This window comes from Artemia sp. Qi Xiang Cuo, chromosome 13 (assembly GCF_049724085.1).
Source record: "Artemia sp. Qi Xiang Cuo chromosome 13, ASM4972408v1, whole genome shotgun sequence".
NCBI classification, from domain to species: Eukaryota; Metazoa; Arthropoda; class Branchiopoda; order Anostraca; family Artemiidae; genus Artemia; species Artemia sp. Qi Xiang Cuo.
Window position 1 is genome coordinate 63545841 of NC_142806.1, and position 27617 is coordinate 63573457.

A 27617-nucleotide genomic window follows, 5' to 3' on the forward strand; every position below is an offset into this window, starting at 1 on the left:
GAATCTTAGCCCCCCCCCCCCTATATATGCCAATTCAGGGTATATATTTCTACATTAGGGGGGGGGGGTAAAGTTTAAACTTAACTCCCATTTTCATCAGAAAAAAAATTTGCGCCCCCCCCCCCCCCCCCCTAATGTAGAAATATATACCCTGGATTGGCATAGAGGGGGGGCTGAAATTCATTTCTGATAGAAATGATTATTATATTCATAATCAGCATAAAAAAGGCATCAATTGGTATAGGCTAGGCTAGGCCTATTCACTTTATGCATAAGTCAATAGTATGATTTGGTAGATATTTACCAATAAAAGACTTAATGAAACATAGCCTAGCTTAAAATCCTGCTTAAATAATAGGAATTGCACTTTTAAAAACTAGCCCAGAACCAATGTAAAAGGGACAAAAACCCAAAATTAAGGTAAATATTTTAGGTTGAAATTATTGTCTTGTAAGGAATGAGCTGAGAAGCATGTTTGAAAACACTTTCCTAGGCTCCAAATTAGGCTGTAAAACAATTCTCAAGCATAGCCTAAGCTACAGTTTACTCACCTAGAATGAGAGCTTCCCAAGATGGCAAAACCCAATAATCTACACTTTGACCAGAAATACATACATAGCAAGTACCTTATTATAAGTCTATATAAATCTTCTCTTATCTTCAAATCTTTTTTACTGTCTGGATGCATTTTTTGAGATAGAACTATGCATGCAAAGAATTCGAAAGTTTACGTTTCAGATAACTGAAGAAATGATTATTGAATCCATTTATAGAAGAAACCAAGATAATGAAGATCAAAACAAAACAAAAGCTTTTAAACTAGCTTATATTTGAATATTTACATTGGTGTAGCCTATATTTTAATGGTTTGATTGCTCAGTCTTTTAAAAGGTTAATTGATTAACATGTCGTTTCTATTATTAAAGGAAACAGCCTTTATGGCATCACCTAAGCTTTGAAACAGTAGCCCAGGCCTAATTTATTGCTTTTTGATCTAGGCCTGATTGAAGAAAGTAAATACAGACCCTGTATCCAGCCATATTAGCCTAGGAAGCATAACTTGTACAATAAATCCAAGTTGAGGCTTAAGAAACTTGATTTCTTGCAGGTAGGCCTAGGTTTAGAGAATGAATTAGCCTATCTAATTGACCAGTATGTGTCAATTCCAGTCTTGAATTCCTCACTAGGCCTAGTACCTGCTCAAATGTTTTTTTTTTTTAAATAGGGTTTTATTTGTTGGCACTGAGAAGAAAACAGGACAGACTTGTAGGCTTGAACTGGTTTGCTCTTGGAGCTTCTTTGAGTAGCCAGTCATAGGCTAGTAGCATGAGACAGGTGGAAGGTAAGAATAGTTCTGAGAGATTTTCTAGATCCAAATCATATCATCTTGACTTCTCTAGTGCTTGTGTTCAGTATTCTGAGCCTTTTAAGGAATTTTTACAGGTAGCCTGATCTTGGGCTTTTTGGTCCATTGACAATTTGATAGGCTAAGTCTTGTATAGACACTCAATCTAATTACAATAACAGTAGTATAAATTTATATAGAATTCCAGGTAATATTAACCAAATCATATTAGCCTATTGAGTTACAACTAAAGTGAATATACCACTTAATGCCCTTTTTTATGCTATTTACAAACATAATAATCATTTTTGTTGGAAATGAATTTTAGCCCCCATCCCTATATAAACCAATTCAGGGTAAATATTTGCACAAAAAGGGGGTAGATGTAATTTTATTTCTAATCTAAATGAGAGGTAAGTTTAAACTTTCTCCAACCCCCCTAATGCGCAAATATATACCCTGAATTGGTATTTATAGGGGTGGGGGCTAAAATTCCTTTCTGACAAAAATGATTATTATGTTTGTAAAGAGCATAAAAAGAGGCATTGGGTGGTATATTCACTTTATTTGTAACTCAGTAATATGATTTGGTAAGTATTTACTGAATTCCATTGCTGCCACAGAGTCAAGGCAAACACATTAGCTCACTCAATGCCTTAATTTTATGTTGTTTCTAAATATAATAATTATTCCTCTTACAAATGCAAACCAGCCTCCTCTCATGGAGGCTATGATCATGTTTTGTCCTAATAACATGTTTTGATCATGTTAGATCATGTTTTGTCCTAATAATTGATACATTTCTCTTTTGTTTTCCATTGTCAATCCTTTGTTTTCTTTGTAAAGTAGGGCTATCACCTGTCAAAACCAACATCTAAGGTTCAAGCATATACTCCTGCAGAAAATCCCTCTCATAAAATTGTACAGTGAAAGCAATTAAAACAAATAAAACAATGAAGAACAGAAGGGATTCTGAAATACTCCACTTGTATTCTAAAATACATATAATTTGTCAATGAATCATATATAAGGAGCAGCTTAGGCCAGTATCACAGTGGCTTCTGTACTCTTGATACAGAACAAGCTATAGCAGGTCATTTTCAAACAGTCAGTAAATCAGATAAAGGTAATCTGCTCATAGCTGGGGACTTTAATTTCTCACTAATATCATGAAAAGAAGGATTTGGTTACCATGAAGATGGTGCAACACAACAACCATTCCTTGATTACATACATGACCTCTCCCTATATAAATTTGCTGGTAAATCAGCTAGATATCCTAGAATCTTCCAAAACCCAACCCTATTAAACCTTGTTTTCCTTAATAGTTAGGATCTTTAGGAAAATATTCAGAATTGCCCTCCCCCCCCCCCGAAAAAAAAAAACAAACATTTTTCCAACTTGTAAAAATGAATATAAACAAATTTTGTAAAGTTTTTTTTTAATTAAAGAAAAATTAAAAACCAAATTTCACCAAAAAATTATTTAGATAAATTTTTTATTTTACTTAAATAAAAAAAAATGCCCCTTAAAGGTACTTCAGATGGGAAAAACTTCTGATGTATGTGGATGCATCCTTGATTGCAGGGGGTGAACTTGTATTACTATGCCTTAATAATGTCCTGCATACTAGGACATTTGTTCCTGAAAAGTCACATAGTCCAATCAAGGGGAATGATTAATGTTGACATTTATCTTAATGCTATGTTTAACTATGTTAATTCACTTTATTCTTCATGAAATTATGTAGGGTAGGAATTAATTTCTTAATTTTGTTTATTTAGACTAAGCCTGAATAAGGACAATACAGGGTGATACCTCCCTTCTTTTTGCTTAAAAATCTTCTGATATTGATTTTAAAAGTTTCATTTAGATAAACTGATGTGCTTCCCTTAACATAGAATCAGATATTGTGATGTGTAAGCGTACATCAGCTATTATAAAGCAGAGGCAGTGGGTCATTCTGTAGACAGAGATAGACTGGGAAAGATGCCTCAAAGAGTGAATTTTAATGCCCAGATTGTTTAATTCTTTAATAGTCCTTAGATAAATATAGGAAGGGGTAAGAATTAATCTCTCATCTTCCTTTGCTTCAAATAAGCCTGAATAAGGGGTATCTATGGTGATGCACTCCTTCTTATTGTAGAAAAGTTCCAGACATTCATTTTAAAGCTTCATTTAGTTAAACTGATTTGTCTTATTTATATTTCATGAAATTATGCACAATTATGTGTAAGTGTGCATCAGCTCTTACAAAGGAGGGGTAGGCAGGGGTGGTGGGTCCTCTTGTAGGCAGGGAGAGATGTTTCAAAGAGTGCATTTTGATGCCCAGATAATTCCATATATGAGGGGTTCTGTTCCTTCTTTTATATTCTGATTCTCTTAATTCTTATTTTTGTGTTTGTGGGGCTCTGGTGTAGATTTATCATAGCAGGGTGAAATGAAGGTTAGAAAAATTAATTTCCTTGTTTGTTCAAATTAAAGTGTCCTGTTTATCTTAAAGTTTTTGTGCTTCTGACTTGGGGTTTGATCCCATGTCTTTAAAATAAATTGAAAAAAAAGTAATAAGGAGATCTGTCAATTTCAAATTTGCTTGATTCTAACTTAGAGTTTGACTCCATGCTATTTTCATTAAATAAAAAATATCCCCTTAAAGGTACTTCAGATGGGAAAATCTTATGATGTATGCTTACTGGATGCATTCTTGATTGCAAGGGTTGAACTGGTATCATGTACTATAGTTGTCAGCACAAGACCAATTCCACAGGATGTAATTACTTGTACTTCTTAGTCCCAGCCTGTCATCTCTGAGCAATTTCATTGTTGATTTTTGTCTGCAGGGGGAAGGGGGAATACACCCAGTACACTATATCTGATTATAAAAGAGTTTCAGATGTACTGGATGTCAAATATTATTTAGAAATGATTTGTGAATGTAAATAACAATGGAAGGGAGTATAGTAATTGTGATTTATAAAAACATGCTGCATATTATAAAGTAAGAATTGTGTTGTTGTTTTTATAAATTTGTATAAACCTTTATCCTAGGGCTGTATGTGGGACCATTCGGGGGGGGGGGTGCATGTGCACATGAAATGATTATTATGTTTTGAAAGAACATAAAAAGAGTACATTTACCTTGTCCCTATGTCAGTTATGGAGTTATTTGCATATTTACCACAATAGCTAATAAAATTAGGCACTACAGCAAAAATACCATATTTTGTAGGCTATGGGCAAAATTTTTGCTGTAAATTTTCAAGTGTGATTTGAATTTGTAACTGGAAGATCAAATACAGTTTTCCAGGGCCATATAAATGATGGGCTAGTATTTGGGATTGTTTTGTGCTCAAAGTTAGACTAATGAGGCACTGTTTTAGCACCTGTGTTCATTTAAATGTTGTGCCTTTGGTTTGGGGACAGCTTATGTAGAAGTTGATTTCTTTTTTTCTTTTGTTTTACCCCAGCATAATTGTTTTTATAAATTGTGGATAATTAAATTATTATTATTATTTTTATTATATAGAGATGGACAAGAGCAGTTGTGCCCTCCCTATCTAGGTGAAGGCTACATCCTAGTCTATTTAAATACAATTGTTTTGCTTTGCAATACTTGCCTTAGATTTAATGTATGATTTCTTACTAGCTTACACCTACCATTGCAACCTCAATAGAGCCTATCTGTGATTTAGATACTTTTTCTAACTTTAAGACCCTTTGTCAGAGATTAGACACCATTTTCCAAGTTTATGCTGAAGCTTAAAGTCTGTGTCTGTAGTTAGGCTCACTGTTGACTATCAGTGCATTTAAAAATGTTTATAGTAAAAACATTTTATTCATCACATACTTATTATTAAATTCTGACAAATCCAATGGTGAAGTAATCCACTTTTTATGTGGTATAACATAGATCTAACTGTTGTTGTGGAAACTAGTAACAAAACTCTTACTTGATTACATTCAGATAATTTCTATACTGTAGATTTCTAGAGTTACCTGGATTTTTATATCATACTTTTTGCCACTTTTCAGAAGATTGGCCACTTTTCAAACATTTTTTTTTAATTGTAATAAACCTGACAAAATGCCTTGACAAGGATAGGCTTGGTATAAAAGGTCAGAGCAGTGTTTGAGGTAGTTTGGGGTCTACACTATCCTAAGCTCCTTTCTCCACCCCTGACATGGAAATCTTGGTTGCATGGCATCAGTGTGGATGTTTCACAAGTTTTTTTAACTGAAACCATAACTGCTCACAGAACTCATGGGTGACTTTGAGGAGTGGTAACCATTGAGGAAATTATAGTCCAGTAAATGACACAGCTTTTGGATTGGATTCTGATTTTTGGATCATTCTTGTGGGTTTGGCCTGTTTTAGATTGAAAACTCCCTTCCTAGCTAAGCTATCTATTATGGGTTGCCTCCCTACAGTAGCATAATATTTGTAGGCATTAATATATAATGACTTAAAGGTAATGAACTTGAGATTGTTTATGCAGGAATTTGACTTGTATTGATAGAAGAGCATCACCAAGTGTGGAGAATAATGCAGTGAACAAGATGCACCCAGGATTGCACAAAACCTCCATTATTGGAGGCTCCAGGGACTTTTTGCTGTCTGATTCTAGGCCAGCTTAAGCACTTCATGTAGACAAGAAGATGTGTTAGTCCCTGTACTGCACTGGTTCTAGGACCATAACTTTTCCTGGGGCCATAATACTTCTAATGATGGAAATAATATGAAAATTGCAACTTGAAATGTTAAAAAATAACTTTTGTATTGACATTTTGACAGACAAACTTAGATTCTTCAAAGTGGACCTCTTAGGAGTTTCAGAAACTCATATTCCAGGGGTTTGTTAACATGAAATTCATTTATACAGGATCTATTTACTCAGTCAGGAAAGATGGGGTGCAAAGGCAGAGAATAGGGCTCATGATGAATAAGGAAGCTACTAAAGCTTGTTTAGGTTGGGAAGGTATTAATAATAGAATGCTAGTTGCTCATTTTATGACTAAAATGTGCAGGGTATCAGTCATAGTACTATATGCCTGTGTAGAACTGACTGATGGAGATTGTAATGACTCAGTTTGAGCTTTACTTACAGCTACAGGAACAAAAAAAAAGGATCTCAGGTAGAAGCATGGTATTTTTATTAGGGGATTTTAATACCCAGACTGGTAGAAATAGGGATAGATAGTATCCTAGCCTAGGTAAATTTGATGTAGCAAAAGAAATTAGTACTGGTTACTGACTGTTGCAATTTTGTAGCTATAACAATCTTGTTATAATCTTTACTGTATTTGTTCATAAAATGGCCCATAAACTAACATGATATTCACATGATGGTAAGAGAGCTAACCTCATTGATTATACTACTGTAAATCAAAGCCTAGCAGGATGATACAAAGTACTAGGGATATAGAAGTGCTGTTATTGATGTTAAAAGTAAAGACATTGGTAGACTCCAGGATGTGAATTTGAACAAAATCTTCCAGGAGCAGTTGAATACTAAAGTGGAGAGTCTAAAATTTATGACAATACAAAATATGGATGGAATAAGTTTTGGGAAATAGTCTGTGAAGTTGCTGATGGTGTCTTTGGGAAGAAAGTTAGAAACACAGCTAGGAGTATTATTGAAAATGCTCTATCTTTAATAGAGGGGCATGTACAAGAATCATTTGAGTGATAGATAATATGAAAATTAAAGGATTGTAAAGAAAGTGGAAGAGTCATTAAAATATGAATTACGTAGGTGTGAAGTGGAGGTCATGGATAAAATTGCTGAAGATGCAGCCAGACAGCTCAGTAGAAAAGATTGTACTGGCTTGTTCAAAATTGAGAGGGAACCATCAATTTGGACTTGTCCTAGCTAAAGGGGGAATAAGGTCATAATTAGTGAGAAGGAAAGAGTTAAGTGCTGATAGTGTGGTAAATAAGCTTTTTGGGATATGTTGGCTATGAATTCAAAGACAAATTACTGGAGATTATGAATATGGTTTTTGAAAAAGAATAAGTACCTTGAGATTTTTGGAAACTTTAATTACAGTGCTTTGGAAGAAAGGTGATAAGAGTGATTGCAGCAATAATAGAGACATTAACTTAGTTTCTGTAAGAAGCAAATTACTTAGTATAATGATACTTTTTTAGACTTAGAGATGCTTGTAGATAAAGTTTTAAGAGAAGAACAGTGTTATTTTAGGAAAGGTATAGGATGCATCAACCAAATTTTCACTCTTAGATGAATAATTGACAACTGCCTGTGTCATCAAGCCCCTTTAGTCCTCAGTTTCATAGATCATGAGGAAGCATGTGATTCAACTGATAGAGGAGCTTTAGTGAAGGTCCTTTCCTTGTATGGTAACCTGTACCAGATAAATACATTAAAGTGATTAGAGCTATGTAAAGAATAACATTGTTGTAGGTAAGGTAGGAAATCAGGCTAGTTGCTGGTTTCATATTGAATCAGAAGTTAAGCAGGGTTGTGTTCTATTCCCATTTAAATGAACTTACTCCTAAGGAGCACGCCATAGGCAATGAGAGAACACCAAATCAATTGGAGAAGTAAAATTCTCTAAGGATTAGGCCATTCTGATGATTTAAGCATCCTAGATTAAGTTGGTTGCAAAATGAATGAATTTTTGGTTGTGTTGAGAGTTCAGCATGCAAGAATACTACTACTAGCAACTCACCACAGCACCAAGCCGCCTGAGGCCAACACAGCTACACACACTCCTCCATCCCAATCTATTCAAAGCCTCCCTTTTTATACCCTCCCAGGAAGTTCCCATTTCCTTTAAATCTGTCTTTATGAAGTCCTCCCACCCCAGATGAGGACAACCTGCTTTCTGTTTAGCCCTAGACAGTTGGCCAAAAAGGACAATGCAAGAATAGTGCAAGTGCAAGAATAGGTTTGAAGAGTAATGTTAAGAAGACTAAGATGCTAGGACTAGCAGTGAGTGAAAGTAAAGAGATGATGATGGGCAATGAGAATATTGATCAAATGAATAGCTTCTCTTGACTATGTAGTTTTATTAGGCTATAGGTTGGTTGGTACAGAGAAGATGTTCAAAGTAGAATAGCCAATGATGTTTTTTTCACAGTTGAAAAAAGTTTGGAATAGTTGGAAGATAATTCTAAGAACCAAGATTAGAACATTGGAAGCTCCAAAAGATGGAGGAGGATTCACCAGATTTTTTCTAAACAAATTGTCTACAGATTGTTTAGGGTACCTGACTGACTGACTGTATTTTAAACAGTAAGCTGTATGAAAAATGTGGTTCAATCCTGCTCTCTATGGTTATAATGAGAGAAAGATGAATTAGACATGTTCTATGGATAAAGAATGAGAAATTTCCAAAGATCATCCTTGTTGTTTATCCATCTACAACCAAAGGGAAAGGAGAATATCCCTTAATGGGTGGGAAGTTGCTGTAAGAAAAAATTTAAGGACAGTGGTCAACTTCTTGGGAGGATGTAAAGAGGGTGGCTTTGAATGCATTGGGATGGAGAAGTGTGTAGCTGCATTGGCCCCAGGTAGCTTGGTGCAGCAGTAAGTTGTTAGTAGTAGCAGGCTAACTATAGCCAGGACTGCTCCTGTCTGCTCTCTAAAACAAAGAAATTATTTGTAATGTTGTCTAAATGAGCAGGGCTATGTTATAAATGGTCAATATTTTGCAAAACATGTTGCATACAATCAAGTAAGCAGTCTATTCAAGGAAGTTTTAAAGGAATGTGAATGTGTTTTTTGGTCTCTTCCAAATTGAACCAAAAAGTATTGGAAGTATACACTGTCATAAACCAGTTAGACCATGATGTTGATTGTTTAAAGACATTTTGTTAGGGTAAGATCCTAGCAAAAATAGACACTGTCCAGTGCCTAATCTTCTTACGTTACCTAATCTTGGACAAATATTTTGATTAAATTGTATCCTCCCTAAACACAGACAACAGGTTCCCAATTTTGAAAAAATGTGTATTGCCTTAAATCACACTTGCTGGCAATAGGATGAATCCTATATCTTCCATTTCCAGTGATAGTAGCAAGGTAGTGATGGTAGTCTTAAATATTTGGGGTTAATATAATAGACAAAGTTGATAAGCTTTTTTTGTTTTCTTCTCTTAGGGACAAAGTTTTTGGTTTGATGTTTATATTTTAGACAAGAAATTGTAGTACATTTTAAAAATAGTTTAGTTGTACTATGGAAGTCAGGATAGCTGGAATGAAGCAATATTATTCAAATAAATTGCTTGAAAATTAGCATAATTTTAACCTACTATGGGGTTAAAACCCTCCAGGCCCCCATCATATTATATTCTTGAGTATAGACAAATATTGATTGAATATTTCATTATGAGACTCTTATTATGTTGTATTTTGTTTTAATTCCTTGTTTGTTCAAATAAATGCATCTTGAGCTCATTTATTAAAATCAGTTCTGACTTTTTGTTGGAAAAAAAAGAGGACACCAAGAATCAATGTTTCAGATTTATTTTTAGTTGAGGTTACCTTGGTTTTGAAACTCTAATTGAAGTGTCTTCTTGGCCTGAAATTTTAAGTGGATCAACATACAAAAAAAACTGCATTTTTTTTCCAATCAATTTTTGTCCTTGATGACCCTTGGTCCCCCAAGTCAAAATCTACAATATACTTGATCTCCACTTCCAGTATTCCCTCTTCCAGTTTCAGCTGGGCCCCTAGAGCTTGTAATTTAATCCCTTAACCATACTTGAGATATAGTAGATATGCTCTTAACAACATAAATGTACATAGTTTCATTTGGTTTAGTTCAACATCTCCTAAAATGCTTCAATTTGATACTTTCAGCTGTTCCTAAGATAGCCTATGGTAGATATGCCCATTTGATAACCTGGATGCATATGGTTTCTTTTGATTTAGTTCAACATCTCCTAAAAAGTTACAATTTAATACCCTTAGCTGTTCTTATGATATGGTAGAAATGCCCATTTGACAACCTGAATGCACATAGTTTTTTGGATTTGGTTCAACATTTCCTAAAGATTCAACTCAATAGCCTCAGCTGTTCTTGACGTATTGGAGATAGACTCTTTTGACAACCTGGATACACAGATTGCTTTTTTATTTAGTTCAGCATCCCCCTCAACTTTCCCTGAAAGTCTCAGCATAATACTCTTAGCTACTCTTGGATTATTTCAGATGTGCCATTTTAACAACCATAGCATTCTTAGTATATTTTGACTTATGTTCAACTTCCCTCAATATTTACAGAAAGCTTCATTTTGACACCATAGCTGTTGCTGATATACTGCAGATATGCAATTTGACATCCTAGATGCACACAGTGTCTTAGGATTTAGTTCAATATTCCCTGAAAGTTTTAGCATAAGATCCTAAGCCATTCCTGAGGTATTGCAGATGCACCATTTTGACAACCTCAATGCACATAATGTCTTTTGATTTGGCTTGAATCCTCCACAATATTGTACAAAAGTTTTCACTTGATGCCCTTACCTCTTCCCGAAATATTGCAGATATGCGTTTTTGATAACATAGATGCACATAGTGTCTTTATATATAGTTCAATGTTTCCTCAACATTGTTTGAAAATTTCAACTTGATGTCGTGGGCTATTTGTCAGGTAAATTCACACAAAAGAAGTTTTTCAAAGAAAATTAAAGAGCTATGTTAAACTGAAGATGAGCAGAAATAAAGTTAGTTAATTTTTCAAGCATAAAACTGCCATAAATCACCATTGACAAATAATGAAACCTAAAAGAAACAGAAATTACAATTAATAACCAAGTCAAACTCAAAATGAACAGAAACTACCACAAAGAGGGGTAGGGCTACCTCCCCTGGTGCCTTCTAAAGACTAGAAAATAATTTATGCTTTACAGAAGACAATCTATGTTTCAAGCTATGTGTTTTTATTTCTTGTAACATCAAAAAAGGGGGAAGAAAATCACCATCATAACAAAGATTTCTAGAAAAAAAAATAATGAATGTGGGTTAATAGTTCAATATATATACTAATATTCATTTTTGAAAGCCTTAATTATTTTGGATAATAAAAAAAAACAGAAAATGTTAAAAATATATTTTGTTTTTGACTTGGTTATTTATTGTGGTTTCTGTTCACTTTGGGTTTAATTTACTTACTGATAATGATTTATGTTAGTTTTACATTTAAAAAATATTTTGCTCTATTTCTGCTTGTATTTAGTTTAATATAGCTTTTTACTTCTCTTTGAAAGACTTCTGTTGTTGAAAAAGTTTTTTTAATTAATTTCTGTTTGTTTTAATTGACATAGCCTTTATCATTGGTTAAGAAACGAGTGTTTTAAATCTTTTGTTTTCTCTGTAACAATTTTGGCTTACTAGTTATATGTTTTGATAAAATTTTGCAACAATTTGTTATAATGGTTGTACTATAATGCTTTGGATTGATGGGTACAGGGGAAAATATTCAAATATATAGGTTGAAAATCTACATAATCTTTGGGACTCAATAGGGCTCTCTAACCCCCATTGTGTTGCAACCTTATGTATTGACAAATATTTATCAGTTATCCCTCTCCACCTGCCCTAAAATTTCAAACTGTGACTGCTTTTAACTGTTTGAATTTGTGACTACTTGCATCTGCAATTACTTGTGAATGTGACTGATTGCAACTGCGACCCCAACTAATTGTAACTACAATTGCCAGTGTATATGACTTTGACTGCATTCACTACTTGCCTATACCAAACAACAAGACAATCCCTCAGAACTGGACCAATGCCAAAGAGGCAGGGATAGACGTACTGGTAGGTTTTCGAGCTCAAAATTCACAACTCTGACTACGTAAGCCTGAACCCACAACCTTGGGTCTAGCAACAAGCTTTAACAGGGTCAACATTAAGCAGTTCTTCTCAAACCCAAAGTCAGTTCTAGAAAAGCTTCAGAAGCATCAGTTCTAGAAGTAACATATACAAATGTGACAAAGATTCTGCGACCACAGTTCATGTTTCCCATTTAAGTGTTTAGGGAGAGGGGTCAGATGATAGTGTGCAAGGCAACATCCTCAGAGAGGTACAACGAAAAGTGAAATAGTGAAATACTAAAATGAATAGTGGATTAATACAACTTCAAACTGAGTTTGAAAACCGATTTGCTGATATCACAAAGATCTCACGTAAGATGGATATTTTCGAAAACCACTTCGCAGTGGATATTTGTAGATAATCACTGTTCTCGATTATTGGACATACATTTAGACGCAATATTATATGTCTCTACTACAAAAATGCAAGTTAACTTAAAAAAAACAACTTGAAAGTCAAATGCAACAACAAGAATCCCATTGATTGTATTAACCACAATAAATGTAGTAAAAATATACATTAAGGGTTTTTTTATACCTAAAATATTTTTATATAAATATTGTAGATGTACTCTAATTATTGTAGTATACCTACAATACTACACTACAGTGTAATGACGTGTGACATAAGTGCGGCCCGCTTCATGTCCCAACGTAAAATTTTGACCCTTTTACAACAAAAAGTTGCCAACCCATGATCTAGGTCAACACTGCCCTTATCATTCCCTGAGAGTTTTGCTTTAATAAATTAGTATTGGCAATTGTAGGCTACTAGTGGTAGGAGCACTAGGAGTAGTAGTAGTGTAGTATTGATGGCAATAGTTGTATTAGCAGCAGTAGCAGTATTCAAATAGGGCCTTTTTGGTTAATTCAAAATCCTCTTGTCATGCCCTGATAGTTTTAACTTAATAATTCAATTCATATCTGAGACATACATTATAATACATGTTGTAACATATATTGTCCTAACATAATGACTATGAGTAAGGGATCCCATTCCCTGTATTTACTATGGTGGTTTACTCGTACATATGTAGTGTCATATATATAAGTTCATCACTGCCATACTTAACACTTGGTTTTTCTATATTCTATGTTTAGAAGGTCCCTAAGTCTCATTTCTGTTTGCAACATATATTTTAAAGGAATGAAATCAAAACTCAGCCAGAAAAAATTATGTATTATTTAACTCTAATTTGTAGCTCAAGAGGTTGAACTTTCTAAGCTATGTAATAAATGCAACCTAGAAAAAACTGAAAGGCTTATATAATAAGTTTTACATCCTAAAATAAATGATAAAATTGCCATTTGACTTGAATTAACATAGACTACATTGAATTTTTGTATCACAAATGTCTGGAAAGGCATAAAATCATGAAGCTTTCGACAGAATTACCCCATCTAAAGAGAAAAAGTAGCTAACTGTTTAAATTGCTTACTTACTTTGTCCTCATGACAGGGTGTTGTTGAGAGCGTCGTCAGCCTTCTTGACGTGGGGCAGTCGGCAACAAGGTCCTCTGCATCTGGCAGCAGAATTTCCCAAGCGTTTTTCCATCAGAACTTCGGCCTTCCTCTTGGACGCTTCCAACTGCTGCTGATTGGGTAAAAGACAAAGAATCCGAGACAGAGTGTTGGCTGATAGGTGCAGAAAGTGTCCACACCAGTGAAGTATCTGCTGGGCAGCCTGCTGGGAAGTCATACCTTGCTGGTGGTCATTGCTGAAAAAGTCTGTCTATTGGATTCCCTGAGTTCTTTTGGGCCACTTGAATTGAAGAGTATGAGGACAGCAGTGAATAGGCTGAAGTTGAGGGCCAAGTCTCATCTCTGTACAGCAGGATCAAAGAGACTGAGTCTCTTTTACTATTTACTTTAGCTTATATTAATCTGAGAAATAAAGGGAATATTTGCATAGTAAACAGCAGTATTCCTATGTTTGTTTGAAAATTTAGAATGGAATCGTTTTGAGGATTGGTAAATTTTTCTCAATTCTGTCACAAGGAAAATTCCAGGTAGGGGTTAAGGAGATGAGCTTCAAGGATCAACTGGTGTTACCCACCCTAAAGTACAAGTGTAGACAAGGCAACCAACTGTAGATAGCCCCGCCCCCCACCCTTTATTCTCCAAACTCATCTGATAAAAATTTTGAGATATCCAATTTGTTAAAAATAGTTCAAAGCTCAGATAAGAAAAACTCTAGTGTCAACACAACCCTCCAGGGCCCAGGTGCAGGCGTTGTAAGTTATGCCCTGGGGGATATATGGTTCTTATGGAAGGGATTCTCTTATAAAGTTCAGAGAGAGCTCATTTGATTGGAAATTGAAAGTTCTAGTTCACTTTTTAAGAGTCAAAAGAGATCCGATAGCAACTAGCCCCCCTCCCCCCACGCCCTTTTTTCCCCAAACCCATCCGATAAGAATTTTGAGATAGCCGTTTTTTAAAAATAGTTCAAAGGTCAGATAAGAAAAACTCCGGTGTCGACGCTACCCCCAGGGCCTGGAGGCCGGCGTCGTAAGTTAGGCTCTGGGGGCATACATGGTTTTTGTAGAAGGGATGCTTGTATAAACTTTGGAGAGAGCTCATTTGATTGGAAATTGAAAGTTCTAGTTCACTTTTTAAGAGTCAAAAGAGATCTGAGGGCAACTAGCCTCCCCCCCCCGTGGCCCTTTTTCCCCAAATCCATTGATACAAATTTTGAGATAACCATTTTTTTTAAAGCAATTCAAATATCTGATTAAAAAACTTTTGGGTTATAACAACATGGTCTTCTAAATACTTACTTGCATTTATGTTGCAGGGACTGGTTTTATTACTGGCGGATCCGTGACCCCCCCCCCCCCAAGATATTTTTTCATCTTTTTTAAAAATAAATTTGTCAATTTGGCCGATTATTAGCAGCGTCACATTCCCCCCCCCAAGATTTTGCTCATTGGTGCCCTTGTCACATTACCCCCTCCCTCCCCCTCTCCTGAGAGTTTGTTTTAGATCTGCCACCGGGTTTTGTTACATCCTAAGGCTCTTTTCAGTTTAATGATTGACTGAGTTATAGACACTAACTAATTATATTAAGTAGAATATAAGTGCAGGATTTAAAATAAGCTGAAAGCTAGTGAATAGGGTTTTGGATAATAAGAGTGATTATTGTAATCCCTGTGAACTTAAATTTTGGAACCTTTTAGCTGTTCCTTTTCTAATATTATATTTTCTATTATAGATCACAATAAAAATGTTGCCACAGAGAAAAGGAGACAAATAACCCTGCCCTGTTTCTACATTTTACTTATGAAAACAAATATCTGGAATACCTTCCTAGGAGTAGGCTCGCCCTGGGAAATCCAGATAATTTGGTTTATACAGGTAAATATTTTCTGCATTTATACATATTGGTGTTGAAAGCCATAGTTAAAGTATGGGTGTCAAATGAGTCAGAGGGATTCGGGACCTAATTGGCATATACATCTGGGGAAACCTTCACTACAGTTACTAACAACAGAGTCATTTCCCGCAATTGTCATGTGTTATTCGTTTTCCGTTTTAATTTTGCCGTCTCCTAAAATTTGCCGTCCACTCTTTACCTTTTTAGGTTTTGCCCTACTTTTTTGGATTTGGATCACCACCCACTTACAGTGCCCTAAAAGCTAGATCGTCATTTGAACTTTAACAGAACTGATATTAAGTGTAGTAACTATCAGGTTTTTGTGGCAATTATATTTATCCATCTAAAAAAAACATTTAAATTCGTTTTACCATTTGTAAGAAAATCATTAAAACCCATTCCTTTCATATGTATTGGCCAAACTAAAACCTTAATCTAGTAATCTATTTAGTCATCAGTATAGTGCAAATGACACTCTAGCCTTGAGTGGATTTGAAGGGTGTGTGCCACAACCACAACTGTTTCTTGTAATTTATGTTGTAAGTTCTACTTCATTGTTCATCGTAATTTGTGTTCATTTTAGGTTAATTTCTTCCATAATAAATTAAATAAAAAACAAGTTTTAAAAGTTTGCCATCTCCTCCATTCCTAAATTAAATTCCTGTAAATGTGCCTGACGTCTGATGCTTAAAAGAGTGCATTTTGATACTAAATATAATGGGTTTTGTACCTTCCAAATTGGGTTTCAAAAAAATTGTAAGGGATTTTTAGTGGATTCATCTTTTGCGCTGTTGCCCTTCTGTTCAATCCTCAAGGGCTCAGTCCTTGTAAGGATATTAGCGCATTTTTTCTGAGGAGGGGGTGCATTTTCGGGCATCTTTTTTTATCTTGACAGAGAGGACAGGGGCTCTTAATACAGATCAGAGTTCAAATTCCTCCTGTCCCCTAGTTATAGTAAATTTGTCCAAAAGGTTAAATTTAAGGAATCCTGGGCAAATGATGAAATTTTTTTGGTTGCAAGGGATAACGTTTTATATATTTTCTTCTAAAGAGAAATGTTCACTTATATAGTTGACTACCCTGTTATTTTCAGCAGTATTAAACAAACATTTTTTCCAGTAACAATTTTTGCAAATGCTATTAGGATTTTACTGTCACTAGATTGGCTTGTTCTAAAAAAAATACTTCACCAAGATAGATTGTAATAATTTCTAGTCACTATATGATTGGTTCAAAAACTCACATGCTTTTAACTTCATAACAATACGTTAAATACTACTACTAGTATTAACAACTCACTGCAGCACCAAGCCGCCTGAGGCCAACACAGCTACGCACGCTCCTCCTCCATCCCAATCTATTCAAAGCCTCCCTTTTTACACCCTCCCAGGAAGTTCCCATTTCCTTTAAATCTGTCTTGTTGACGTCCTCCCACCCCAGACGAGGAAGACTTGCTTTCCGTTTTGCCGTACACGGTCGGCCGAAAAGGACAATCTTTGGCAATCTGTCATCCTTCATCCACAGAACATGCCCTAGCCATCTCAACTTTTGTCTCACTGTAGCATTAGAAAGAGGGATTGAACCACACTTTTCGTACAGCCTACTGTTTGAAATATGGTAAGACAAACGAGCAAAAATGGGGTTTTTATAGGCCAAATGAAGATACTGAAAAAACAAAGCGAATATTTTGAAAGGACAAACGCCTCTCTTCTTCAGCGCGAAACGAAACGATGTATCAATAAAAACCAAAAATTAAAAGAATTAAAACCAACTACCTAACAACCATAAAAGCGAGTTATTCGCCAATATCCGCGATTTGCACGAAATCCAAAAAAACATGAACTGCCATCGACGGATACTAGCGAACAACTGACAAAGGAAAGGAAACAATTCATTCACTCGAAAAACAAAACGAACCAGCAATTAAATAAGTTGGAAAACTATGTCATTTGATTTCGGATTTTAATTAAGGCATTTCTTGCAGACACCCTTTGAGACCTAAGGGGTTGTTCACGTGTTTGATTTCCCAGTCATCTAATCAAACACGTGAACAACCCCTTAGGTCTCAAAGGGTGTCTGCAAGAAATGCGATAATGAAAATCCAAAATCAAATGACATAGTTTTCCAACTTATTTAATTGCTGGTTTGTTTTTTTTTCGAGTGAATGAATTTATTCCTTTCCTGTGTCAGTTGTTCGCTAGTATCCGTCGATGGCGGGTCATATTTTTTCTGAATTCTGTGAAAATCGCGGATATTGGCGAATAAATCAATTTTATGGCTGTTAGGTATTTGGTTTTAATTCTTTTAATTTTTGGCTTTTATTGATACATCGTTTCGTTTCGCGCTGAAGAAGAGAGGCGTTTGTCCTTTCAAAATATTCGCTTTGTTTTTTCAGTATCTTCATTTGGCCTATAAAAACCCCATTTTTGCTCGTTTTTCTTTCTTTATGTGATGTCAAGCCAATGTGGTTTAAGAAATTATCTTAAAATATGGTCAATCAGCCGGGTAAATAGGAGTTGCCTAACTAATGACTCAAGGCTATAAAGACCATCTCTCCTGTTTTCAGTGTTCAAAAATGTAGTAATTGATTACCTCTACTGCACGTTTTCCTGGATATAGCTGCTGCTGAAAAACGATTTAATTTATGTGCCAAGATGGTTACCATTATTGCTTGGAATACCCATTGATTATGAATACCCATCAGTCAAATTTCAATACCCCTCAAATCCACCCTAAGATTTAAAGGATGACCCGCCTTAAAACTGCTCGGCTGTAGATAATTTCTTAGACCACACTGCTTTTCCATTTACGAAAAATTAAGCAACAAAAACTGGGTTTTAATTTTGATAAAGCAGTGAAAAATTACAACAATATAAACACCTGATTAAACAAACACACTCCGAATATTTCGGCCCCACATCCGGGAACCTTTCTCAACGGAAAAAAAATATTTCTTAAATTACATCGAAAAACAACATACTAAGCACATAAATGTGTGCTTGCTTATTTTTTCGCTAGGCTGTAGCCTCTTAAGAAAGCAAGATAATTTTGGCTATCATTTATTATATCTACCAATTAAGCTTGTCTCCAATGCTGTCAAAAGAAATCTCAAAACAATTCGAAATAGTTGAATTTCAATAAACATGTGGGCTATTTGAGAAAACCACCTCTCTATCGTTGTCTACTGCCTTTTAATATAAGATTTCCAATAGATACACTTAGGTATACCAAAATTCCGTATTACCTTAGATATACCAAATTTCTGTATTTCTGGGGGTTCCTGAGATTTCTGTTCTTAAATTCCCATATTTACTGTTTATTGCCTATGGCATGTTGGCAGTACGGAAATATGTGTATGTATTTTCTGATTTTATTAATAAATCTAGTCAATCAAATATACCCTGTCTTCCTCTAAAGCTAATGCTCCTTTTTGTGATAAAATCTCAGGAAATGGAACTGGCCTAAATCCTCCCCCTCATCCACTTTTTGCTGACTATGCGATACTACCAATGAAATTTTAGGCCATGACCTCTTTGAGGGTGGCATTAGCTATTTGAAGTATAAAGGACATCTACGGTATATAATCTGCATAATTCATGTGGCCTCCCAAACAGTTATCTTTTGCCTTCAAAAATCTAGTGGAGCAGAACCTGTGCAAGAATGAAGTTGAAGTATTCGATTGTCTAGAGACAAGAGTATATTACCCAGATCATCTGTTTCAGAAGGCAACTGATGTTCTAATCACCCTCTGACATCAGAAAAAAAAGAACAGGTCTAAATTTTGTGAGACAAAAAGCCCTTAATTCAAACCAAAGAACAATAATAAGTTCCAGACCAAAAAAAAATAGTCTCTACATTTCAGTACGTCCATCTACAAATACAAATTATCCATCCCATCAAATGAAAAAATAAGTAATAAGGTGGATTAGGAGAAATGGAGTGGGATTGTAACGAATGATGCAGAGAGAGGAAGGAAATTGAGATTGAAAGAGAGGATAAAATGCAATAGGTAGAACAAAGTGACAGCATCCTGATTACAGTAGAAAAAAAAAGAAAAATTTGTATAATGCTTGAAGAAACAATTTAGATTAGTACTGGCTTATAAGCCTAGTTGTATAAGCCTAGGTGGCTTATAAGCCTACATTTGTTTATAAGCCTAGTCTAACCCGTCTAAGCAACCCAAATTTTAGGAATACGCAGACTTTCAGATTAGAAAAATGAAGTCATTGGTTGTCTATTTCGTTTATACTTTGCAATGCTAAATCAGGCACTACTTTCCAAATACCACTGTATACTTCATCAAAAACAACTTGTAGGTTCAAAATAATAAATCAGTGTGTCTCTGTGTGTATCTGTGCGTCTTTGTGTGTCTCCGTGTACTGGCTTGGGCGGAAGTTAAAATTGAGAGTAAACGCCCTTTTGGGCAACCTGAAAGACTCAGTGTTAGCTGAGAACATCTAGAAATAGCAACTCAAGTGGGAATATGATATACTTTTCTGTACTTGTTGGATTTTGAAATTTAAGAATAGTTTATGTTATTCATTATGTGAATTCGTTAGATGGGGAAAATAAAAATAGTTGTAGTGTAAAAGAATTTAAAAGTCCCTTAAAAATGGGTTGTTTTCTAAATATGATTTTTACGATTAAATTAACTGGAAATATAATCAATTGAAAAAATGGCATGAAATCATTAATATTATTTCTTTTATTTTGATTGATATGTGTTAAAGAAGGAGTTGGATTTTAAGTTTTAAGTTAGTAGTAGCACGGTACATGATGTTATAGTTATGCTTTGTTTTTTAAACCCTTTCTGAGGTTAATGTATTATTTTTTGGTGTGGATTTGTTTGCTCATTCCTTTTGCATATCATGCCGGCATTTAGAGGGGCTATGGTTATGTTTTTAGCTTTTTGTTAATAATTGATATTAAAAAAAATTATTGATTTAGAAGCTGCACTTCCTACTGTAAGCAGCATATGTCAAGAAGTTGACATGTATTGAAGCCAATAAATTCTTGAAGTTGACATATACTGACATTGCCGTACAGTAGAGGCTATAAAAATGAGCAGACTATTTTTTATTTTATTTCTTTTTTGGATTTTACTATGGTTGTATAAAGGCACATATTCAGATGGCTATTTGGAGCCTGGATTCTTACGAATCTCTTGGTTCTTCCAATTTTTTCCATGTTTTGTTAATTTGTCTATTTCCTCGGGTCTTGACAAACTCATATCAGGTACATATTATCATTAAAACTAACTTCATTGTTGATTTTCAAAGAATTAAAGGATAAATGCATGAGAAAGTTCGGCATTATTCTACTTTTGCAAGACGTTTCTGAAATCTTTGCTTTCCAACTATATTATAAGTTTTCATGTTAAGAAACAATGCATTAAGCTTATTTCTTATCTTATTTTTTCCGATTGGATTATGTTTCTCGGTATATTTTTTATGATTTTTTCCAGTAGTTCTCTCTCAAGTGTATTGCCGTTCAACCAAAAGTAAAAAATTACAAATAAATTGTGTTTTAGTTTTTTATTAAATAGTTTTGTGGCAGTGTGAAAGCATTTCCGCTCAACCAGAAGTACAGAATGACAAATCATTTAGGTTTAGTTTTATAAGGGTTACCAAACGTCTTCCGTTAAAACGACATTCGTGTCATCCTGTTTAACCTCTGTCCCCCCTCCTTTTACAGAAAATTAGAATTTGTCCTTCTTTTTGTGCTTAACCAGTACAAAACACTTGCACAACTTTTTTCTGCCCATTAGAATATAGTTTTTTTTGGGATGCTTAGAAATGGTATCCAGTACTTCTACATTGCACACCAGACACTAATTAATTTGGCAGAATATATTTTCAGTCTCATCTATTTGCCAAGCCTTCGAAGCCCTTTGATCGCGTCATCCTTTGTTAAAGTATTTCAAAATGAAAGCAGCACCATCTTCGCTTGTTCAATTTTACCTATTAGAAATGCCAAAAATACCAAATGTCTTCCTTTCTTCATCCTTTCATCAAAAACACCAAATGTTCTCTTTTCTTTGCCAAAAGCACCAAACGTTGTCCTTTTCTTTGAACTGTTGTCCTCCTTTGAGATTTTTTAAGACGGTGACCCTGGTTTTATGTTGGAATTTTGTGTAGTTACTGAAGAACGGGCGGGTAAATACTGTGCTACTAATGTTGGACGTAAAGTAGTGTGCTTGTTCTGGTGTAATTCTGTAGGCGTCTTTAAGGAGTATCAAAGGCAGTGCTACCACGTTGGCTAAGCGAACTGCCATGTACCTTCCAGGGACTATTATGTTTTCCCTGAGCCACTTCGTATGGAAGGGTTGTCATTAAAACTTGGAATGGGGTTCATTCGATTGGAAATCGAAAATCCTACTTTTTTTCTTTTTTTTAGTCTAAAATGATTTAGACTTTGCCGCCCCCTTCAGTTGGCCTCCATCCCCCTCTGTAATCCACCATGATATCGGACCAAAATTTTGAAATAGTCATTCTTTTTCAAAATGAGCGAAATGTCCTCACCCCCCCCCCTTAAAAAAATATGCTTCCAAAAGCATATTTTGGGGGGGGGGATGTCTGTGGCTAAAACTGATTTGTTTCCGATCCATCTTTTTTTTTTCTTTTTTTGCAATATAAGCCTCTATGGTAACCATAGTCTGTTTATGTCTAAGCAGCGAAGTAAATCAAAATATATTGTTTTTCGTCAGTTTAGGGGGGGCCAAAGGGACGTCAATTTGGACTTTGGGGGACGGTTAGAGGGGGTGGGTAAAAAAATTCGGTATAATCTATTCATGATTAAATAGTGAGGTAAATCAAAAGACAGCATGTGTTGCCAGTTAATTAGTACAGTGTATTTGCAATATCTTGGGAATGATTTTGGGACTAAAGTTGAAACTTCAGGGGGTGTCGGGGGGAGTAGACATCGATTCATGAGTTGTCGGGTGAGTAATGGGGCAGAGGAGAACGGTTTAAAGATTGAGGTCTACAGTCTGTTTAAACTTTTTGGTCCCCGTGGGACTAGACTACCAGTGAAATAGTAATATAGACCGGAAAACACAATGAGTACCCTGGTTATCAAAATTGTGTATCTGTATTATATCAGAAATAGTATTGCCATCGAGTTGAAATTTTCACGGATTGTTGGACGCTGTGCGGACATTGAATTGTGACTTGTGACTGTGACTTGTGAATTGTGACTGTGAATTGTGACTGTGAATTGTGATTTGAGAAAGGGGCAGAGATAAATTAAAAAAAAATTATGCTTACAGGTTCTTAAATGGCTCTTACAGGTTAAATGGTTCTTAAAAGGCTCTTACAGGTTCTTAAAATGGCGTGTATGCAACACCTCAGGAACAGCTTGCTGAAATTGAATTGAAACTTTCGGAGTGTTTGGGTGAAGAGGAGGCGGAACAATTTTATATTTTGCGTTTAAAAGGATGGTATGAGGGGGCCTGCAAATTCGTGTTACCGACCCACCTAAAAGTTTTGGCACTATTAGCCCCAGTGGAACTTCCAACCTATTCACAATTAAGTAGTGAAGTGAATCAAGACAGTATGAGCACCCAGGCTATAAACATACCATATCTTTAATATATGGGGACGATGGCAATCGAGTTAGGCCATTCAGGGAAGGTTTGAAGAGGGCAAGTGGATTTCAAACGTTATGTTTAGGGAAAGGAATAAGAGTGTCGAAAAATTCATGTCTCTTAAACATAAGGTCCCCAGAAAAAGAGCCGATTTTTTTTTTTTTTTTTTTTTACAAGCTTAAAGCTTACATCCTTAAGCTGTCAGATCAAAAGACCCCTTATGCACAGAAAAAACTTAAATACTTTTTTTATTAAAAAGGGGCCAAAATGTTTTTCTCAGTCAGCTAACGCTTGCAATACTCGTGTTCAGCCCAGTTACTTGACTTAATTTTTTAGATCATTGTAGACCAAAAGACTCTGGAGGCACAAAAACATGGCCTGAGGTTTTGTCTCTCGAATCGGCTTGAAAGTAACATTCATGAGTTTACGGGGCAGGAGGATGCCTATGCAAAATACACGTTTGAATTTAATTTTGGCTGGTTCATTTCTTGACGCCCGAAAATGAGCCCACATTTTTTTCGTCTCTGATAGATTTTTGAATAGTAGGGTGCGTAGACAGAGACAAAGGGACATTAGCGAAGACGATAGCTATGGAAAATAATTGTTGTACTTATTCGAGATGCTTAAAATAGGTCCAAGTTATTTTAGTCTCAGATTGGCTGAAAAGTAATGAGACTGATTTTTTACTTAATAAAGTTTTTATTTCTTTCAAACTTCAATGTTATCCCCTTCAAAGTAGTTCCCTTGGGTAGCTAAACACCAATGGAGACGTTGTTCCAACTTTCGTAGCAGCGCGGGATGTCTTTAACCATGATGACCTTCATCATGTCCATTGCAGCCTTTTGAATGATTTCAAAGTACCGAAATAACGGTCTTTGACGACATTTTTTAGTTCAGAGAACAGGAAGAAGTCACAGGGACTGAGGTGACATGAATGATTCCTTTTCTAAGCCTTTCAAGGCTGGCTTTATTAAAAAAGAGGATAAATGTGTCGAAGTTTAATTATTCACTCGACATTTGTAATGTTAAACGATGGTCTGATCTCACAAGAGATTTCACACGTTCGATGTTTTTGTCAGTTCTCGAATTTGAAGGCTTCCCTGAACGTTGTTCATCTTCATCATTTTCTCTGCCTTCCAAAAATTCTTTGTGCCATTGAAAAACTTGAGCTCAGGATAAAGAATGCTCCCCATAGGCCTACAGGGATGTACGTAGGAATTTTTTTTATGAGGTGGGATAATCAGTTAATGCCCAACGAGAACTGCCTCTTCAAAGGAAATCTACACATTATTAAGGTTTTTACTGCCATTTTATTATTTTTTGCTGTATTTTCACCCACATTGCTTTCTTTCAATTTTGCTCCTCCTACTACCAAAAAATGAATAACCGCAAATGTTTTTTTTTTTTGTATTTTCATTAAAAATTGAATCCCAGATGTTTCATAGTTCTTAAGGCTTCACCATGATCATTAAACATCAAATGATTTTCAGTATGGTCATATATTAAGGGGCTTTCAAATCTCTGAATGGCTGGAAGCGTTTTCCAGGATCCTATAATACATACGAGACCGAGTTTTATAGGGGAATGGGTTTAACTCGTAATAGATGCTATTAATGGGAACCAATAATTGCCGTTCATTGCAATTCTTCTCCTTTATTTTAGGGCTATGGGCGTTCAGCTTGTTCTACTTAACCCTCTTTTTTATTTTCCTGGTTTTGCTTCTGTTAAGTACCTAGGTCCTCCTTGGCTGATTTAACTTTTCAAACGTCAGACTTGCCGATCCTCCAACCTTAGTACAAATTTTAATGGCACAACGTTGCTCCAAGTTGTAATGTTCCATTTTGCGTGACACACAAGAGAAATACGACTTAACCAGTTGTATTTTCAAAATTTGCATAGTTAACAGACGATGTAAAAACTCGAACTAAGCTATGGGAGGGTTCTGATACACGTGCTCTCTCAAGGATAACAGTGAAGGGCTACACGATCGCTTACAGTACCGCCAGTATCATTACTTTTCTGTCACACCTCCTATACTGGGCCAAAGGAACCTAAGAGGAAAACAGTATTTATTTTTAAAAAAGGTTGTTTAGATTCCTGAAAGCCCAAAATGGGCCAAACATAGTTTATTGCTCTGATCGACGTGAAAGTTCCGAAATAAATAGACTGAACCAAGGGGATTTTATTTGAGGATAACAAGTCTTGGAAGGAAAATGTGGTTAATTCGATTTTTGGCATGAAAATTCAAATTGTTTGTGCTGCTTTCACTTTATTTAAAGTATGATTAATATGTATAGTATATTGACACTTTAACATAAAGAGTCGGTGGTTTAGGGGTGCTGGTGCCAACCTCATATAAGGTATACTTTCTGTTAATCTGAAGTCTTCACACCACTTTTATTTTTATTTGAAAAAAAAAAATTATTATTTAATATGTTAATCTAAAGCAGAAGCGAACTTCATATTTTGCCAATGTAAAGGTATTTTACCATTGGATGACACGAATTCTGGGTGTCTCTTGCCACAGTGAAATTTAACTCCTGCAAGACCCAAACTTTAATTACATTAGCTTAAAAAAAGTTCAAAATAGTCAAAAGGTGTAAAAAGTAAGCCTCTGGGGACGACATGATCCCCACGGCCCCTGGGCAAGGGCCGTAAATTATACCAATTGTAAACTGTGTGAGATATGTTTCATAGATTGAACAGGGGGCGAGTTTGATCTTGGGTATCTGTCTGGCTCGAAAATTTTAGTGATCATTCCTGGGCCAAGAGGAGAGCACGTTTTCGGGGAGGGGAGGAAGGATACGAGTCCGGAAATGGGCCAAGGGGTATTTGCCCGGGGTCAGTTTGAAACTTCAAAAGGTTTGGTGTTTTATAACCAAAACGTGTTTTGTTACCCTTTGATGTTATTTCTTATTTTTAGGGAATATTTCTATAGACTTGCAAAGTTAGAATTTAGCCGGGTGCTTTGTTTCAAAAATCAAAATTGTAAGAAGTCGTCGCATCGATTTGGCTCCATAGGGGCTCAGAAAATTATTTTGGAGCCAGTTACAGTTATGTAGAAAAGAAATACGAATTGTATATAAGCTACGTAATAGTTATGAACATAGGCACTGGCAGTCCCGGCCCTCAGTCAGCTAGGGAAGGTTAGATCTGTTTTCATAGGGGAGAGAGAAGCAAAGTCTGAAAAAGTACATTTTCCTACCACTATTTTTCATTTTTTTCAAAAGATCACCCCGTCCACTCTGTATATGCCTACAAACATTGCGTGCACTATCTTTTAAGATTCCTACTTGTTAGTGATGTGACGATGCCGAAACTTTCTTGATTTTGACTCCGCCTCAGAATCCCTTTTCTGATGCGATTCCTGGTATTAATCACGTCGAGGGTTACCAGCATGTTTTATTTTTATTTTATTTATTTTTACTAATAATTACAAAATGAACTATATATACACACAACCACCAGGGAAGGCTCGAAAAGCTTGATGATGGACGACTGCAATCCTCTAATTCTCAACCAATAACAAAAATCGTTTACAAAAACTAAATAGAGGACAAAAACACTCTCAACTAACAAATAATACCAAAATCTAACAAAAGAAAAATAAAAAATTACCCTCTCTCAATAAATGTTTCTTAAACTTTACTTTAAATGACCCAATGTGTTCAGCCTCCCGAGTGCCATTTATTGTATTGTCGCGTAACATATATTGTATTATATATATATATATATATAAATATATATTTATATTTATATATATATATATATATATATATATATATATATATATATATATATATATATATATATATATATATATATATATATATATATATATATATGTATCTACACTGTATTTCTATGTATTGTCCACACCACAGTATATAAATAATAGACACTATGATCGTTCCCTATCTCACCCATTATAAAAACCCGGGCCGAGGTGCGAGTGCTCCGGAGAACGTAAAAACATAAGCGTTAGGAATTACAAGTAGGTTTCGAAGTCCCGAATTGATTTCAAAAAGCATTTTGAGAAAGTTTCTGCCAAAATACGTGTTCCAGGGTAATTGGACCGCTGACATATACTAACATTAGTAACCCGCTAATGAAAGAGTATGTGGGAGGAGCTGTTTGTGCGCACCGAGAATGAAGAGCCAGAAACCGTCTGCGGTGAACTTACTGTTAATTATCTTTATACAGTGATCCACAATTCCACACTTAGTGTGGAGCCGAGAGATGTGGTTAATGGTGCTGGAATCCTATAAACAAGTGTAATTCGTCATTATGTGTAGTTTTTACGAATTCCTCTTCTCCCTCTCCGAAATAAATGCATCTGAATGAGCCTGGTATTAGATACATGTTTATGTAAAACTTCAGTGTCTATTTCAAAAGAATTAAAGGAAAAAAATACACTGATAAAGTCATGGATTATTTTACGTTATTTGTTGTTCGAAAATTAAAGTTTATA

At 35.3% G+C, this 27617-nt stretch overlaps 2 protein-coding genes across 4 annotated transcripts in view; one reads left to right on the forward strand and one right to left on the reverse strand.

Moving 5' to 3' along the window:
• LOC148945538 (cleavage stimulation factor subunit 1-like) overlaps window positions 1–720 on the reverse strand; it is a 60254-nt gene extending 59534 nt beyond the window's left edge. Inside the window, exon 1 of one of the 2 annotated variants that reach the window (XM_089099565.1) lies at window positions 627–720. In XM_089099565.1, coding sequence (XP_088955691.1) covers window positions 627–688 — 62 coding nt within the window. In that variant the 5' untranslated portion in view covers window positions 689–720. Of the gene's footprint in view, window positions 1–551 lie in introns of both variants that reach the window. The other variant, XM_089099566.1, reaches the window with a different exon arrangement.
• Window positions 721–782: 62 nt separating this feature from the next.
• Window positions 783–27617, forward strand: part of chif (DBF4-CDC7 kinase regulatory subunit chiffon) — a 32778-nt gene continuing 5943 nt past the window's right edge. Inside the window, exons 1-2 of one of the 2 annotated variants that reach the window (XM_089099268.1) lie at window positions 783–891; window positions 15400–15542. The gene's annotated coding sequence lies outside the window, so the exon portion shown is untranslated. The remainder of the gene's footprint in view (window positions 892–15399; window positions 15543–27617) is intronic. The other variant, XM_089099269.1, reaches the window with a different exon arrangement.